Source organism: Carassius auratus, chromosome 36 (genome assembly GCF_003368295.1).
Source record: "Carassius auratus strain Wakin chromosome 36, ASM336829v1, whole genome shotgun sequence".
NCBI classification, from domain to species: domain Eukaryota; kingdom Metazoa; phylum Chordata; class Actinopteri; order Cypriniformes; family Cyprinidae; genus Carassius; species Carassius auratus.
Window position 1 is genome coordinate 19023753 of NC_039278.1, and position 18289 is coordinate 19042041.

At 39.2% G+C, this 18289-nt stretch overlaps 1 protein-coding gene across 9 annotated transcripts in view; it reads left to right on the plus strand.

Moving 5' to 3' along the window:
* camta1b (calmodulin binding transcription activator 1b) overlaps window positions 1-17947 on the plus strand; it is a 275092-nt gene extending 257145 nt beyond the window's left edge. For 5 of the 9 annotated variants that reach the window (XM_026221886.1, XM_026221892.1, XM_026221893.1 and 2 more), the window contains 13 exons: window positions 5847-6013; window positions 6106-6320; window positions 6423-6501; window positions 7209-7533; window positions 7741-8159; window positions 8398-8552; window positions 8644-8890; window positions 9489-9560; window positions 9664-9684; window positions 10177-10376; window positions 11324-11398; window positions 11726-11756; window positions 13158-17946. In XM_026221886.1, the coding sequence (XP_026077671.1) occupies window positions 5847-6013; window positions 6106-6320; window positions 6423-6501; window positions 7209-7533; window positions 7741-8159; window positions 8398-8552; window positions 8644-8890; window positions 9489-9560; window positions 9664-9684; window positions 10177-10376; window positions 11324-11398; window positions 11726-11756; window positions 13158-13190 (2039 nt within the window). In that variant the 3' untranslated portion in view covers window positions 13191-17946. Of the gene's footprint in view, window positions 1-5846; window positions 6014-6105; window positions 6321-6422; window positions 6502-7208; window positions 7534-7740; window positions 8160-8397; window positions 8553-8643; window positions 8891-9488; window positions 9561-9663; window positions 9685-10176; window positions 10377-11323; window positions 11399-11725; window positions 11757-13157 lie in introns of all 9 variants that reach the window. The other 4 variants (XM_026221888.1, XM_026221889.1, XM_026221887.1 and 1 more) reach the window with 4 other exon arrangements.
* Window positions 17948-18289: the final 342 nt, after the last annotated feature.

Genomic DNA, 18289 nt, shown 5'->3' on the forward strand with positions numbered 1-18289 from the left:
AGACTGAAATTATAATTATTCTCAAAGATAGTTCTCTTTAAATTGTCATTACTCGAATAAACTTCACTATTTAAATATATAATTTTACTTAACAATAAAATATTTACTTTACCTTGCTTTTGAGGAAATGTGCTTATTTGTCTAAAAATCGAATAAAAAAATATTCAAGTATCTAAAAATCTAAAAATATCTATGTTCAAAAAATAGACTTTTCAGCCCTACATCAACAATTTAGACTCAAGTTGTATTTGAAGCGATCCCGATGTTAAGTATGTTAAAGTTCCAGATAGGAATAGGAAAAACGCTGAAAAAGAGTAATCAGAGTTTGTTAGATAAGATCTCATTCGTCTAATCGAGCTTCAGTTCTCCCAGCATGCTGTCTGCGTGCATCCAGCGCGTTATGTGCGTGGCGCTGAACGACACACCGCCTGGCCTGATTTGTCATAATGCAGAGAGGAGAAAAAACAGCTTATCTGCAGCATTGCAGGTATTGAACCACAGGACAGAGGCTGAGAGGGGCATGAGCAATAAACCTGCCTCTTGTTGACACAGATTTGTTGCAAAACACTCGTGTGAGCGACCATCACATTGTTCCAAGCGGTTATATGAGTGATCACAATTCCATTGTGTTTCGCTGCCACTCCCAAAAGAAAAACACGCTCATATCCAACCACCACAAGACTTCAGATTCGCGCCAAGACGCGTGGTTTTATTCAAAAGCGAATCAAAAGCGAAATGCTTTGGGTCCAGGTGTTGTCGTAAAACGCTATAAAGCAGAAGTGCGTTTGAAAAACGCACATAAACCAAATACGCAAAAACCGATCGCGATTCCGAGATATATGGCTGGTGCGCGTAGAGCGTTCGCAATATAAAAGATTGATAAAAGATTGATTCAGTTGATAAAGCTGGGCTGTGATGCCTGCGAGTGTTTGGAGAGTCAGCCGGTGGTGCACGACTGCGCGTAAAGCGGTGCGTAAAGCGCGTACCTTCGGCTGATGAAGCCTCGCGTCTCCATGAGCGAGCGGAGAAGATAAAGCATCGGCAGCAGGGATGGGGAGGGAACAGGAGGAGGTGTAGAGGAGGGGGACGAGGGGTCTTTATCTCTCTCCCTACACACTCCGCACTTACACTTTGTTCTATTGTTTTTGGCTTCGCTGCCAAGCGGCTCCTGCGGTTAGTTTGATGCTGGATGGAGAACATGTGTGAATGACAGACAACACGCTGGCTGATTCGGGTTAGTATGCGTGGTTTTTTCCATACTGTTACTAACTTGATAACACATGCACAGGCAATTTAAAGATGAATATAGGTTGTAGTGGTACTCCAGGTGTCAGTGTCTTTGTTGTGTGTCCTGCTCTATTCTTTCCCTTGTTTTTGATGTTTCCCAACCGCAGTGAGAGCATTTGTTTCTACTGGAAAGATGTGTCATTGTGTTTTTAGAGAGCTTGTGAGTGAAGTTTGGAAAATATTCACTATAGACTCTGAGGTGCAGTGTGGAAGTTTCTTGGAATGAATGGTTGTTGAATTATGATGTTATGCAGATTTTACAATGAGGTCAGATTTTACATGAAGGCTTGTAAACTTTTACCAACCAGTGTTCACAGAGACCTCCAGATCTCTGTTTGTAAAGCATGTGGTTTCAATGAATCAGTCAGGTGATGTGCGTCTGTGTTCAGCACCACAGGCAGTGGACAGCGACAGTGATGCTGAGCGGCTCAGACTGTTGCCCTTCTTCTGTTTAGCTTTCCATAGGGAGAGGACGAATATACTGTGCCATGAAGTTGACCCTTTTCCTCAAACTGTATAGTGTAATAGTGAGATACAGTGTTGTTTTGCTGGCAGATGTATTAGAATTGTTTTACCAACCTGTTGACATCTTATGGCTACATTTGCCATTTTCCTTTCCATTCTGTCTTTTCATTATTATGAACAACGCTTGTTTTAGTTTCTAATCTGTGTGTGTCAAATTACAATCTGCAATTCTCTGCAAACCTTACTGAAATCACACAGCAAAAGTCGAGGATTTCAACCCAGACCAAGAAATTTCTGTATTCTTTTTTTTGCCGGACTGCCTACATGCCCTTACAAGGAAACTTGTAACTAGGTCACCATAATCAACCCCAAATCTGAAGTTCAGAGTTCCTTGCTTTGATGAGATTTCCTGTGGAATTCTAGGAATTGCGGTCAGAGCTCGAGTCCACTAATGGAGCGCCCACACAGATGTGTCTCGTCTGTGCTGTTTTTGCTCTCAGTTGAGATGAAAGTGTTTGTTTGTATGTCTACTCTCCTTGCAGACTGAACTAAATTAGATCATCTTAGCAAGGATCGGACAGTGTTGCACTTGTTTTAATTTTATGTGTAATTAGAGTACACAACTCCCTGTAGACATTCTGTGTTTATTATTTTTTTAATGGTTATTCAAAACGGATGATCCCCCCGTAATATTTTTTCAATTTTTCAGTCAGTTTCATTGACAGTCAGATCTTTTAAATTGTGCAAAACAGTCAAAGTTTGTGTGGATATACTGACCACAATATTTGCAGTATTAAAAAAAAAAAGTATTAGAAGCCTATTGTTGTCCATTACTTGCCAACATTGCAAAGATTTCTTAAGAAATCAAAAATAAAGAATGAAAAACAACATAAACAAGAGGGCTTTTGTTTCCAGTGGTCAAACACTTTGTGCAGGAAGCTTTTGTTTGTCTGTTTAACTCAAATGCTCTGGTCTGAGGCAATATATCTCTGATCATTCTCGATCAGAGACCTTGAATGTGAGTTTGAATTGCTAATCTGACATGGTTTGTTGAATTGTTTTTAAGCAGAAGGCAAATTTCCAGTTAGACAAGGAAAGTTAATAAATAATCAGTTCTTTTAGAGCAATAATGACATTATTATCCTCGCCTCAGTCCAATTCTATCCAAAACTAGCACCTGTTTCAGGGTCATGATCTACCAGATCTACCAATGTCCACAGCATTAGGGGCTGTTATCCCAGCTTTGAGTCCATGCTGAGCTAAATCCCCTTAAGACAAAATCATTGCACATTATCAGCTAAATCCTGTCGAAAGGGACATTTGTGTGATTTGGTTTTTTTTCCATTTCTGTTCGATGCATTCATAATGATGGGCTGGAACAGGATATTTAGTCTGTAACAGATTTAAAGCAAATCCTGTTGAAATGCCCAGCAGAGCATGAGCTCTTTTAAATTCTAAAAATAAAAACGAAAGAGTCAATATGCTCTCTGTGCTCAGAGGTAGCAAATATTGGATATGCTCAGGGAAAGAATTATATCGCAATCATCATGATTCAATAAATAATCAAACCAGTCATAAACACTGAAAACATCCCATTTTCTGTACACATTATTGGATATGTTAATAATTTATGACATAGATATTTAAAATGGATTTCTTTATTATTTAATACTATATAATTGTCATATTTTGCAGACAGTAATTGAAATTTTAATGAAGAGAGGTGGCAGCTGTGGCAAGGAATCAAATGATGCAGAAAAGTGTCACAACCAGATTTGTGCACTTGTTTTAGGTTGCTCAGGTTGCCAGATTGCAATATGGTTTCTTCCACATCAGTTCTTCAAATTGGCCTGCAAGATGGAAAATTGCACTGTGCATTCTGCACAATTTTGCACCTTTGTCTAATATGCAAAGCAACACTGTCACTTGATGTGCAATAATCATCCTCATCATTCCTTATGTATGCATTGTCAAATGCTTGTTTGATTTCTGATGACTGTAAAGCCTGTAGTCTCTTTATTACCAATCTCAGCCACAATAAACCGCAACAGATCTTCAACAAGTGAATGATTTTGAGCCCCTGTTGCGCTTGTAGCTGTAAAGTGGTGCAGAAGCCCCCACTCTCAAGAGCATGATGCAACTGTGATGAAATAGGGAAACCGGCTTGGACTCTCTGCATTAGGATATTACCATGAGATACTCAAACATCCAGCGAGTAGAGAGTTTAGTCCTCTCACTCAAGGCTTGTGCTCAAGTCCATGAGGTCCGCTTGACCAGGAGTGCTACACAGACCAAAGAAGAAGCACCAAGGCTGATGTAACATCTCCTGAAAAACGGTAACTCGCATTGGCACAGTCTAGTACTGGTAGGTTTGTTTGTTTGTTTATGTTTTTTGGACATCTTTGGGCTAGTTTATGCATGCACATTGTCTGTGTTATTGAAAGTAGTTTTTGGGTGCTTGGGAAAAGTCTGATTTATGCACACAAACACAAGACTGTCATTTTCTATACTTTTAAAAGATGGCGTAAAAGATGTATTTAAGGCTTTTTGAAGAATCTTGATCTTATTAAAGTGGGTATTACAAGTTAAAATGAACTATTGGAACTGGTAAGACTGTAAAAGATGCTTGATTTTTGCATTAATTTGTTTGTTGTGATGTCTTAGGAGCTGATTTTTCTGTAGGAATTCAAATAAATTGGGCCAATTTTTGACATTGAAAAAAAAGTGGTCCAATTACCTTGAATTCACCTTATATATTCACCTGAATATAGAAAATGTAAATAACCTCGGCTCATCCTTTTACTCTAAACATATTCTCCATCACTGCGTTAATAAACATGAGTTTGGTCTATCTGTTTTGAAACGATGCCCCTCAACAGTTTCAGGTTTGACACAAAGCTCTCAAGCGCTCTGTTGCCTGGCTGGTCTGCTGGTGTCTGATTGGACGTCTCCAGGCTGCTGGAGGTGTAGTAGAGCGTTGATTATGTCACAGCCCCGTTGTAGAGAAATTTGGTCCCTCCTCCCCTCCCCCCCCCCAGCCTACATTAGAGTACGTGTGCCGCATTCTGAGTGAGAGAGAGAGAGAGAGAGAGAGAGAGAGAGACCGAGAGAGAGAGAGAGAGAGAGAGAGAGAGACAGCCTGCCAGCAGCAGGTGGAAATGACATCATCTGCACTGCACCAACACTGCAGTAGTGTTTGAACAAAGCTGCACTGGAGCTACATTTGGAGCGACTCTTTTTGTCTGCAAGGGTAGATTTCTTTTGGTGGAAAAACACAGAATCCAATGCATACATGTAGTTCACTCTATTAGAATTAGACTCCCTTTTATTCACTGTGTGTGAAACAGAACTGGTGTCAGTGTGGTATATGCAGGAAATTTGTCCTGTTGTTAGCGGTCACTGTAACAAAACAACACATTATGAGCATGCATACAAGAGCCCTCAAGTAGCTTTTTTTTTAAGTGGACAAAGGATATGCAAGCAAGATGATATTTGATATAGAGATGTAAAGGGGTCAGTCGTAAATAATTAGAAAGGTTTGAGATGTCAAAGAGTAGAAATGTCTTATAAAGGTAAAAAGTTGTATTTATGATTTTCTAAGTTTTTTTTTTTTCAATAAAAAAAATAAATTTTCATTTTTTTTGTGTTTCTTTATTTTTTTATTTAATTTTTTTTTTTACAATCTCAGGACAGTTACACCATGCAGACATTTTTTTTTGTAACTTTTTTTAACTACATACAAAAAAATTTTACTACATACATACTACATACAAGATATTCATCAAGAAAAATATAGGATGGAGCTTTAATTGTTTTTGTATCCATAACAATGACTTTCCATCTTATATAACTGGACACTGACTCTGAAATGACCATTCGCTGCTATTGTGTACACCCCTGACAAAGAACTTAAAAAGAAATTGGTTTCAGAGATCAGTTATGACCTCTTTTTTTTTTATATATATAACACGTACAGATTAATCAATCAACGGGAACATGTGTTAAGAAAGTAAATAGAGTTTAATATCATGGTGATTTTAAAGGCATTTAATATGCATTTAATAACATTCTAATTCTCCTTATGTTTTATGCAGATAACCAGTTCAGAATGTCCATCCTGGAACGGCTAGAGCAGATGGAACGAAGGATGGCAGAGATGGCCAGTCAGCAGCAGCAACAGAGCAGCGGAGGACCATCTGAGAGCGGAGGAACTGGAACAGGAGGAGGAGAAGGAGGAAGAAGCAATTCTGAGCAGGCACAGGTATCATTCTGAGCTACACTGTATTACTCCAAACTAATGAACATCACCGTTAGATTCTTAGAATTGACTTGGTTCTTGATTCTTTGTCGTAGTTCTCACCAGATCTGGTTCAGAGCCAGGGTCAAGGTCCGGCTGGCAACTCTTTTGAGAGCCGTGTGGTGGTAGTTTGTGAAAAGATGATGAACCGTGCTTGCTGGGCCAAATCCAAGCACCTGATCCACTCCAAGACATTCCGGGGCATGACTCTTCTTCATCTGGCAGCCGCCCAGGGCTACACCACCCTTATTCAAACACTTATCAAGTGGCGGTGAGTATACCTGATTGCATACCTGCACTAAATGTCCATTTATAGTGCATATATATCATTCATCTCATCTGTATTGTTCTCTGTGCTGTTTGTTTTTTACAGCACTAAGCATGCAGACAGTATTGATCTAGAACTTGAGGTCGATCCTCTAAATGTGGATCATTTCTCTTGCACACCACTGGTGAGTGTTGACAGGTCAGGATACCTTAAGGATACCTTAAGCGTGATACCATGTAGCTTCACAAGGCTGTTTGGATAGGGATGTAACGACTCGCTCAAGTCACGATTCGATTCATGATTTTAATTTCAGGATTCGATTTTTTTTTACAAAATGATATTTAAGACAAATTATAAATTAAATGTGTCCTTTTTATTATTGCTTGGACAAAATGTTGCACATTTCTCTGTTAAATCCAAATATAACGCTATAATAATATACTAATATAGCAAGATACTGCATACATGCAACATGACCAGTTTTTAATCTAAATTATATAAAATATAAAGTATAAAAATATCTGCATGAAACAGAAACAGCAGACAATCTTAATGAGACGCAGATTCGCTCTCTGCCAGTAGGTGGCGCTTAAAGCATTTCTTTCGTTTCCGTTGTAAACAAAGCGGCGCTGAATGTATGAACTTTAATATGCATTATACAGAGGAAAGATGAAAAGAAAAATACCATCTAAACTTTTCTAAAGACAGTAAGTTCCCTTCAGATATACATTCTTTTAGCATCTCAACCGATATGAATCGTCACATATTTGAATCAATTTTCAACCGGCTTGCGGTTAATCGTTACATCCCTATGTTTGGATGAGTTGTTTGATATCGAAGGGGCAGAGCATGGCATACAAATTAAATACAACTTAATTTTCTTCTCTTTAGATGTGGGCTTGCGCTTTGGGTCATATGGAAGCAGCAGTTGTTCTGTATAAATGGGATCAGCGAGCTTTGGCCATCCCAGATTCTTTGGGTCGCTTACCGCTGGCTATTGCCCGCTCCCGTGGCCACACCAAGCTGGCTGAGTGTCTGGAAAGCCTTCAAAGGGAGGAGCAGCAGTCAGGAGCACTGACTACAACTCCCAGCATGCCTTTCTCACAATCTACTGAGGCCTCAGCTGCTGAGGGATGGATGAATGTTTGGGGTACAGAGACATCTTCAGCTGGGGTGAAAGAAAGCAACGTTAGCTCTGCTTCCAGCTCCAGCTCAGGTAAGAACCGAATCTTTCATTCTATCTGAAGTGTCAGTCTTTTAAAAGACTTGTATATGTATGTTAAGTTCCATACAGTTAAGAATAACCTAGTAAAATATAGAAAGACCTTGCATGAACAAATGAGAACTTTGTAAGCAGATGGGTCAGGTTGAGAAACAGGTTTTGTACGATTTGGTCAAACAGACTTGCTTTCTACTTTTGCAGACCTGAGGAGGCCCAGGTCGGAACCATCAAGTTTCTACAGCAGCGTTAGTCATGGGGACGCCCCACTGAGCAAGAAACACAAACCCAACCCTGAGACCCTTCAAACCCAGCCCAGCAAATCCTGCTCTGCACCTCTTGGACTAGAAGAACAGGCCAACAAACCTAAAATGTGCCCTTCCAGGGAGGGTACTGTGGAGAAAGAGCAGGGAGATGCTGAGCAGTCTCGGACTAAGCTGGGCTCAACTTGTGGAGGTGGGTGCTGGAGTTCCAGACAAGCTGCAGGACGCAGAGTGCCAACTGTAGGACTTGGCAAGGAAAGGCTCGCAAACAGACTGAGATTAAGAGAGATTGCTAGTGCTGGAACAATCTCCGATCTGCGGAAAACCCAAGAAGATCTGGAGAACACAGGAGTCTTGCAGGTGAGGCATAGAGAGGGTACTTTGACTCGAGTAGTCTTCCGAAACTGCATCTTTTGTAGTGCTATAAGATAAAAAGTAAAGTCTGTCAGATTTGGTATTGACTAGTATTGACTTCTATCTTATGTCTCAATGGCAATATTGCCAGCAATCTTACATAGCTGTCCTGTACCCTGCTTTTTGGGGCACATAAACATGTACAGTTACTGGTGCAATTTTAAAAGTACACAACTTGTTTCAGAACACAAACATGATGACTTTGGCGGAAGAAGTCATTGAGGCGACATCTAATCGCATCAAGAGGGAAAACTTTGTTGCATCAGACACTACACTAGATGGCGTTGGAGTCAGCGGCACCATGAACTGGTTGGCCAGTTATCTTGGAGATGCGGAGAGGTGATTCATCAGAAAGTTGACCTATTCTCAAGATTCAAGGTTACAGTCCCATTGGGTTCTTGTATGTAATTGTTTTCCCAATTGTTCCCAGGTTCCTGTTTAACAAGCCCCTAACTTCCTCTCCTGGCCTGGGCCCAGTCCACAGTGGAGGACAGCCGGAACTTGACGGTCCTCTTGGGAAGCTTGGTCTCCAGTCCCCAGCTGAATGGACTGCCCTCCTCAATGCCTCCCACAACAAGGAGGAGCGTGACCTGACCCAGCTTGCCTTGTCTGATCCTGAACAGAGAGAACTTTACGAGGCAGCCCGCCAGGTCCAGAACACCTTCCGCAAATACAAGGTAGGGCAGGGCTTCATCCAGGTGCTAGGTCACCCCTGAAGGTTATCGGTGGTGTGTTGCCAGTGTTCGTGATGGTCCAGTTTCAAAGGTCTTGATGTATTGTGTTGTGTTGTATTGTGTTCCTGAACTTAAGGTAAATGAATCTGGATTTTTGCAGTCCTGTGTCGTGAAAGGTGGTATGATTGTTGTGGTGTGCACTCAAAAGGCAGAGATAGGGTCACTGTTGTTGACAAGCATGGGGAAATTTGCTTGAGCTTAGCATGGCCTTGCTATAAGGAATGATTGCATTGTTTCCTCCATCTTTCTATCTGTCTGTCTTAATGGGATGTGCGGATATCCCTGAGTCCACAACCCATTGGTTGTTCAGAGCAGATTTCCAGGAACAGTGTTCCGCTGGTGCGCAGTGCTCTGAGGAATAACCTTCTCCAGGTTCTCAGAGCATATCGACACAACTTTGCCAGTCTAAGAGGACACCTTGGCCAGGCACAAAAGGAATCAGATGCCATCATCTCTGTGGCCTTGCAGGCCTCCTTGTAAACACTTATCTCTCTCCTGTCCTCTCCACCCTACCTTATCCCCCTCTTCCCCCATCCTGCAGGGCCGTCCACTTCGGGAGCAGCAGGAACTGGCAGCTGCTGTCATTCAGCGCTGTTATAAGAGGTACAAACAGGTAGGCAGAGATCCACAGAATTCTCTGTGTGTGCACATTTGAGAGGTCAATTATTAAAGGCTTTACAAGAATGCCTTCAATTCCCTCCTCTCTCTTCCCCAAGCTGACATGGATAGCCTTGAAGGTAACACTTCCTGCTTCATCTACAACGACTTCTGCTTTAAACTGAAAGTTTGTTAGTGGTGCTTCTTTATTGCTATTACTTTGTTTATACTTAGGGTTATGGATATGGACCAAACTTGTACAGTCAAAAGTATTAATGCTAGCTCAAATTGTGCAGCTTGCTAAGAAAAGATTAGCTATTTAGCTACTTTTCCTGACTAATTAAACAATAAAACAGGCAACAAAAAAAATCCAAAATTTTACACAGAAAGAGGGATTGAGGCAGTACACTACACCTACAGTAGCAATGACCTAGCATACACATTCAGTGCCAAATAACTTAGCAACTGCATAGCAACTGTCAATCATCCACAACACATCTAATATAAAGTTGATAGTGTAGTTTAGCAATGTTGATTTTTTTATTAGCAAAATTGCTAATGGAGTGGTTTGCTACAGATCTCTCACTCTCTCTCTATCATGTGACAACTTTCTTTCTCTGTCCTTTTGGCAGTATGCACTTTATAAGAAGATGACGCTGGCCGCCATCCTTATCCAGAGTAAATTCCGCAGCTACCACGAACAGAAGAAGTTCCAGCAGAGTCGTAGGGCAGCTGTGCTGATCCAGCAATATTACCGCAGCTACAAAGAGCTCGGCCGGCCAATCCCACGAAGGCGAGCCACTGCAGCTGCACTGGTGCAGCACAAACTCAGGTAAAAGAACACACATTCAGTACAGGGCAAACTAATGCTTAAAGATAGAACACGTCAGATTTTATAAAAGTTTTTGAAAAACACTCATGCCATCCGCAAGTTGTAATTGGTGTGAGCACTTTGGCGCCACCAGTGGCCAAACAAGAAACTGCTTAACGATTTAAACCTTTTCATGTAATACATCACATTTAGAATTAAAATGTTGTCTATAGAACTAAGCTGAATTTAGTTCCCAAAATCTATCTGTGTGTACACATACTTGATCTAAGCAGCCTTGTGTGTTCAAGGAGTGCTCACAAGAGGTGCTACATGCATTAATGTCATTTCATTTCATTAATATCATTAGTGTAATTTCACCCCAAGTTACGATAGGAGGCTGTTCCTCTAAAGTGTACAGTCAATTTGGATGAATTATTAAGTATGCGCCAACACTTCAAATCTACAACACATTGCCAAGTCAACTTTTTAAAGAATGGCAGCATTCAAAACCCTCCTGTTTACTTTCAGAGACAATCTGTTGTTGACACAGCGCCAGAAAATTATTTACTTCACTAACAGTTTGAGTCCAAGTACAAATAGAAGCTTAATTATTTTTGCAATGCCATTTGTTGTCATACAACCTGTTGCAGCAACTGCAGTTTGATCCTTAATTGCTGGTGTTTTCTAGGAGAGAAGAACATTACTTTTGCATATACAAACCTCTAACCCTGGTGTTGTATTAGCATGCAACATTTGTGCTCTGAACATGAACTATTACTTGAATCATCTGTCAAGCTGAGGATAGGTGTGCTGGTATTTTTCTAAGCTATTAGACACATTTTGCCTTCTAGGCAATGAAATATGCAAAAGATCCTATAAACTTGAACTGAAACAATTTTTGCACGTACTAAATGTTTGGTTTAACCTGCCAGTGTACACAACCACTCATGCTGATCATTTTGTTTTAGAAGCAGTTTGCTGACCATGAGACAAGACCAGGCTGCAAGAAAAATAATGCGGTTTCTGCTGCGGTGCCGTCACAGGTAAGCCAAAGACGAGAACTTCCACCAGGTGCATTGTGTTCCTACGGCACTGTTGTTCTTTTAGCATGCACACATCAACTCTATGATATACTTGCAACTTTGAGATGAATCAGCCTTTCAATATCCTGTGGTTTAAAAAGGCACATTTCATGATCTCTCAAGCACACCAACACTATTGTCAGGAGTCATAAGACAGCAACAGACAAACCTTGGTGTTTTCATGGCTCTGTTAGAAAGCCCTATTGTGTTTGGTCCCATTTCCCCAACCCAACCCAACCTCAGTGTGTACTAATAGCTGTCTGGTGTTGTTTTGCTGTCTATGCAAAGCCCCTTGATGGACCATAGACTATTCAAACGGGTGAGTGCAGCCTCAGTAAATCAGTTCGTACCCCTCGATTTCTCTTCTTTTATCTCCCTGTCTCTCCCTTTTCTTTCATCTCGTTCTCCATTTTCTACATCTATGTACCTTGATTTCAGACTCTGCTGTTCCCTATGACTCGATCTGTTCTTTCTTTCCCTCTTTTCTTTTATCTTTTTTCTCTATTGCTTTATGCCTGTATGCATGACGGCCGACTGGAGCCTGAGTTGACTGAGCCTTATATGAGAGAGAGAGGACTGTAGATCCAACCAACAAGCAAATACAGATGATGCATTAATTGCAAAACTAACAAAGCACTCTCTCCCTCTCTCTCTCTCTCTGTCTCTTTCTTCTCTCAATCTCTCTCTCGGTCCCTCTAAAGTCTCCTCCATCTCTCTTGTTATGAGGATGCTTATGACAACACTAAGGACTGCTGGGTAGTGCATTTGGCAATTGCATGATGGCTAAAGATATGGAGGCCTTGCTTCTCTCAGGGCATGCTTGGAATAACATCCCTTTCTCTATGGGAGAGAAACTGTCTTGAATGCCTGGCTGCCTGTTTTATACATCTCTTTTAGCTTTTATAAGCTTGATTTGGGGGATGAGGGTGGGACGGGGGTCAAACTGTGAGCTATCAACATGTCCGGGGGGTTTAAAATGTCTTTAAAAGGTTGGGTACTAAGTTCTTGCTTAAAAAGAAGTGTAGAGGTATAACATGTTGAGAAATCTAAATTTTTAATTAAGAATTTGATGTAATTTCTGTGTTGTACTGTGCAAATTGTAGGGTTATATAATGTCATTCTTTCAAGGTTATAGTTTTAAGATGAATGGTTTTCTTTAGGTTATTTTGGCTATTAAGGTTGTTTTATTTATTAATATATTAATATGTGTTTGCTTTATAATCCGAATGTAGAATATTAGTTATAAAAAGTAGATTTCAAAGAAAATCTTTTTTTCCCACATTTTTACTGAAAGACAGCGTCCAAAAAAGTGTCTGCATTTAAATCACACTTAAATGTGAAGAAGTATCATCTGTGCTCAAATTGACAACCACAAAATGTTCAAATTTTTTTATTTTAAATCATAATTTTAAGTCTACCGTTTATTATTTAAACCTTCTGTCCTGCTTGAAAAGTGTCCTTGTGCTATCTTTCTTTAAAATAATTGATACTTGCTTTGATGTTATGTTATCTAATGCAATGGCATTAAGACATTAAGACTTTAAAGATCTCTGTCATATATAGTGGAGTATATTTGTTGTTCTTTGCTGGTTCCAGTGAGGAGATAGTAATGAAACTGGCAGGTGTATTGGTTAATGCTCTGTGATTCCCCTTAGGGCTCAGGATGCTTGTGAACCCTCAGGCTAACCCTGCAATACTCTTGTTTTTGGTCTATTTTCAGAGCGAAAGAATTGAGAAAGGCCAAGGAACATGAGAGCGCCGCAAAGAGCCCCGTCGCAATGTAACATCTCCAAGTGGACTCTTTCTCTTCCTCTTCATTGCATTTTTACAAGAGACAATTTACGGAAAAAGCAAAAATTATTCAGGAAGCGGAACACGGAAGATCATCATAAATGCGACGGTTGAACTCTAAGCAGCATTGTGACTAAGTTCTGCCCCTACATTGTGTTATTTACTGAAATAAGACTATTGGGGAAATATGACATTATCTTCATGGCATTTTTGCACTCTTCATATATTTTTTTCTTTAGATTACAAAAAAAGGAAGAAAAAAAAAACGAAGGAAGACCAAGGAGCAAACGCTTTTTATTCCGACCAGTGCTTGTAAAATATCAAAATATCACATCAGAAAAACATCATGCTGGAAGCCACTTCAGATTACATTTTTATATTTTGAAAGGAAAATAATACAACAATCAGTTTGGGAGAAGAAAAAAAAAAAGGACAAATCCTAGAAAATGTAAACCAAAAAAAGCCCTCATTTCAGTGATCATATGCATGCAGAGTTTTTGAAATCAGGCTCTCATCTCCACAGATTCTTTTTTTGACAAATGCTGTCCGTTCATTCAAAGGGAAGCCTTCATATGAATGTAGATGGGGTCAGGGCAAAAATGCTGGGTTTGAAATATCAGTGTCTTACCTTTGTCTTTATGGGGATTTAGGGGACTTCTGACGACAACTTGGGGGATTGAAGCGAAGCCCTCTGGGTTACTGTTTTGTGTGAACTGTTTTCGACTTTCTTATGGGTCCTTTTCTTAATGTCATTTTGCTGGCCTGACTTTGTGTGTCCCGTGTTTGTTGAACTGAATCTGGATACAGTGCATGTGTTTGAGCGAAACGCTCCTGCATGCTATGTAAATGTTTTGTGTTTTATTTTCATTCATTCATATCGGTGATATTGTGGCACCATCCAACTGGACCGTATAAGCCTGTTTGTTTCTGAGTATACTGTTATAAAGACCATTATTTTTATATAGTTCAGTTATTTATTTATTAGCTTTATTGAATTTTGTTTGTTTTTTTTCTTTAGCATAATTGCATTTTTTTAATTGTGATGGTTTTAATTAATCTCCTTGTTTTTGAAACTGACCTTTTTTAATGTGAACTGCACTATCAATTGTGCCACAGCGTCAAACGTATATTTGCAAAGGTTATCTTCCATTTGTGTGTGTGTGTGTGCGTGTGTGTGTGTGTGTGTTGTGATACGTTTCTTCATTGTTACTGTTGGTTGATTTCGAAGAGCTCCAGAAAGCCGCCACAAGCTTTCCCGTGGAGTTTCACTGAACATTGCCTTGACTTTTTGAAGGGTCCCTATACAGAAGCTTAAAAAAAAATCCATATTTTTGACTATTTAGTGGTCCCTGTACATATGAAGATAGGTGAAGGAACATTGATAGCCAGAAACTTTTTCCGAAGAGGATTGTATTTAAGAATATATAGTATTTTATTCATAAATTGGATTATAACACACTAAGAGACAAACAAAAAAACATATATTGTATAGTTTTCTTTGAACGCCCAAGATGTACGGTTGTATTGTTTGTAAATATTGTAAATATTGGTTGCGAAGAAGGAGCCATGTGCATGAAACTTTAAGACATTGAACATAATGTAAAGATAAAATGTAGTGGCAATGGTCTGTAATACGACTTCATTAGAAGACTTTATTGGAAATGTTCTTTTCACGGAGCATTCTCTGAAGCATGAACCACGATAAAACCGTAGATTTAGAAGAAGAGCCAAACAAACCCATCAGACACAACTGGAACTTTATTTTTCAGGGTTAGCGGGAATAAAATAGTGTTTTGTTTTGTGTTTTTTAACCGATGGTGACCGGTCATGTGAATGATACAGGACTAAAATAAGCTATTCCTTTGACAAGTATCACAGTATTGGAAGAACTAGTATTGAATGACCAGACTACACTCACGTGGCCAACAGTTACAGCTGAGGTTTCTACCATAAAGAGGATGAAATGTCTCCACAGTTTTGTCATGACTAGAACGTGTTTTCACGTGTTTTTCATTTTATCGTCTTGAACTCAACATGAACAATGGTCTTGGATGGAGTCAGGAGGTCAAAAGTAGGTCTTGTAATTAAAAATGATGTTGATGTGAGGGTTGTGAATGGTTATTTCAAACAGGCGATTCCCATACACATGCTTACGTGCTAGAAAAATGTCACACTCGAACTGGAATCAAACACTGAGAGGGCATGAAAACGGTCATGGATAAATATTGTGAATGTAGCTCAAAACACGTACATTTCGACTCTCATCAGAATCTACGACTGCCATGTGTTCAAAGTTTTTTTTATTTTTTATTATTTCTTCATTTCTTGGGGGGCTGCTACCAACATTCAAAACCCCATGGTTGAGTCACGCTGAATCATATAGGTTTCTTTCGTTCATTTTGATTCTCTTTATGCTTATGGAAACAAGCACGACGTCTTTCACACATTTCTCCGAAAGAAATTTGAGACTAACTGACCCCCTGAATTTCCAAAGTGATTTCAGCTGACGAGAGGCATCATTTTAACTTACACCAGCACATTTAGCCTGTTAAAAAAGAAAGACGAGGAAAGAATGTGGTGCTTATCTGCTGAATTATTACCTACGTAGTTTTATTTCTACTCCCCACATGTAGATCCATTGTTGTTTGAGAAGTTTAATGTTTCCTCAAAATGAGTCTCAATATCAGTATTATTATTATAGAAAGTGCCTAAAACATTCAACCAGTATCAGGAGTGTGTTGTTCCTAAAGAAGTCGACATGAAAACCAATGGTATGCAATGCTAAAGGCTGGTTTTACCCAGGTCTGTTTCCTCCTCCCACACCCTTTTCACTCCCGAAGGCACCTGTCATTTTGGGTTTTTTCATCCCCTGTTCATTCCAATTCTGTCTCCCAAAAGCGATTCGTTAAAAGATTTTGAGTGACCCAATAACATACTATGCATGCTTTCATTATTTCTGTCATTTTATGTGCTTTTATTTCTCTTTTTCCATGTCGGATCTAAACTGGGCCAGGAAAGTAGGACGTGCTCGGTGAAGTTGGCACATTATATAACAGTTTTATCCAGTTGTTAGATTCAAGTCAGAGCACAACTCTAAGCGAAGGTGGTCGACTTTAATGTCCCTTTCCATCCAAATAGTATTCTTCCAACTTGAAATTTCAGGAATCATAAGCAAAAGTCCTCAGAATTCACCAGGAAAAGCTGTTTATGGATCACCAGGTATATGTATCTCAGTTTGGGTCATTCATCATAGGGAAGGGAAATATCTGCCTCCCTTTTGTAGTTCTACTCAGGGTGCTAAAACAGGGAGAGGGTGTTTAGCATGGAGACTAGATTAGATTAGGTTAGGTTAAGTCTCCAGGTTCAACTCAGAATCAACGGGACAAACCACTGGGAATATGTACTTCCATGTGTACATTACTACAACATTCGCTTTGTTACAAACCACTGCTTTCAGAGACAAGACTGTCACTCGGGTAACAGGATAGGCCGTGTATGTTTATAGAGTTTTTAGACCATTTTTCCAAAACTGAGCAGGTATCCTCATTCATGCAGATATCATCGCTCATTAAGTATTGCCATATCCCCATGGGATTGGGAATGCATAAGTATACCTCAGCGCCAAATACCTTCAGAATAAGGTGGGAGATCCCGTCCTCTTATGAAACAGCTCAGTATACGTGCATCCGGATCATGCTTTCCGTATTTTTGTCAGATAATAGAAATATGCACTTTGTACAGCTCACCATCCAAGTTGAATTCCCTCTCCAAGCCCTGGTTATAAATGCATTTGTATGTGCTTTATCCCGACGAATGAACATGGATGACCACATGAGCACATGTAAAGGTTTTAGCTGAGTGAGGGAAAACACTAATGGTGCAGTTGGAAGTTTGTACGATGTCCTAAATCCTTTCTTTGGAACGCCGGAAATGCAGGTTAGGCTTTAACAGAACCCGAAAAACCACTCGATTATAAGCTTCTCACTTACAAGTACAGAGCAATAAACACTGTTTTAGACAAGCTCTTTAGGTTGAAAGAATATCGATAAGTCAAACATTTAAAAAAATATGATAATAATAATAAAAACAAAAATATAGAGAAAAAAAAACATTGGGACATGCTTAGTTCACTTCCTCTTATGCAAATACAGGTACACAGGGAGAGGTGTTCAGTGGTCTGTGGACATTGATTTCATATTTCCCAGCACTAATGCACGTTTTCATCATTTTAAAATGAAGAATAGAAAAAAAAAGATAAAATATGAGCCCATATTTCTTACAGGGCAGTGGGCTTTCAACACTCTGCATGTGAAGCTAGTATTAGACCTCTGTTTTCCCTTCTGTCTCTCTCTCTCTCTCTCTCTCTCTCTCTCTTTCTCCTTCACACCAGCTTTGTGCTCCTTGTATCCTCGTCCTCCTTTTCCTCCTCTGATGATTTTTGCCTCATGTGCTATTTTCTCTGCCGTCTCCCTCTTTCTGTCCTTCTTGTGAGTTTTATTTATTTACTTAGATTTATTTATTTATTTTTATTTTTTATTTTTTGGTTTTGTTTTTGCTTTGTAACTGTGCATGTGAGAGCATCATTGAATTGTTGGATATGTTTTAAAAAATAAATAAATATTCAGCTGCTGAAGCCATGCAAAACATTTTGAATTGCCCTTAAAATGGGAAATGTTTTCTGAATGCTTTATATAATTTCTGCTGTAAAATAAAATCTTAAAAGAGAAATGGTGCTCATGTTGTCCTTTTCTTTATTCCTTTTTTCACAACATTATTTCTAAACTCCATCTGCTATGAAACAGCGGTTCACACAAACACACAATCTCAGTTCCCTTATCATTACTGACATAAAAAAGGCTTACCATAATTAACTCTATATTTACACATTACAAACTACATAATGAAACATTCAATATGAAGGTATTTACATTTAACTATAATTAAATCTATATTTTACATTTATATAATTATATTGATTTGAATTCACATTTTTAAATATAAGCAGTGAAATTACTAAAATGTAATTCTAATATTAAATATTACTAATATAATACACAAGTA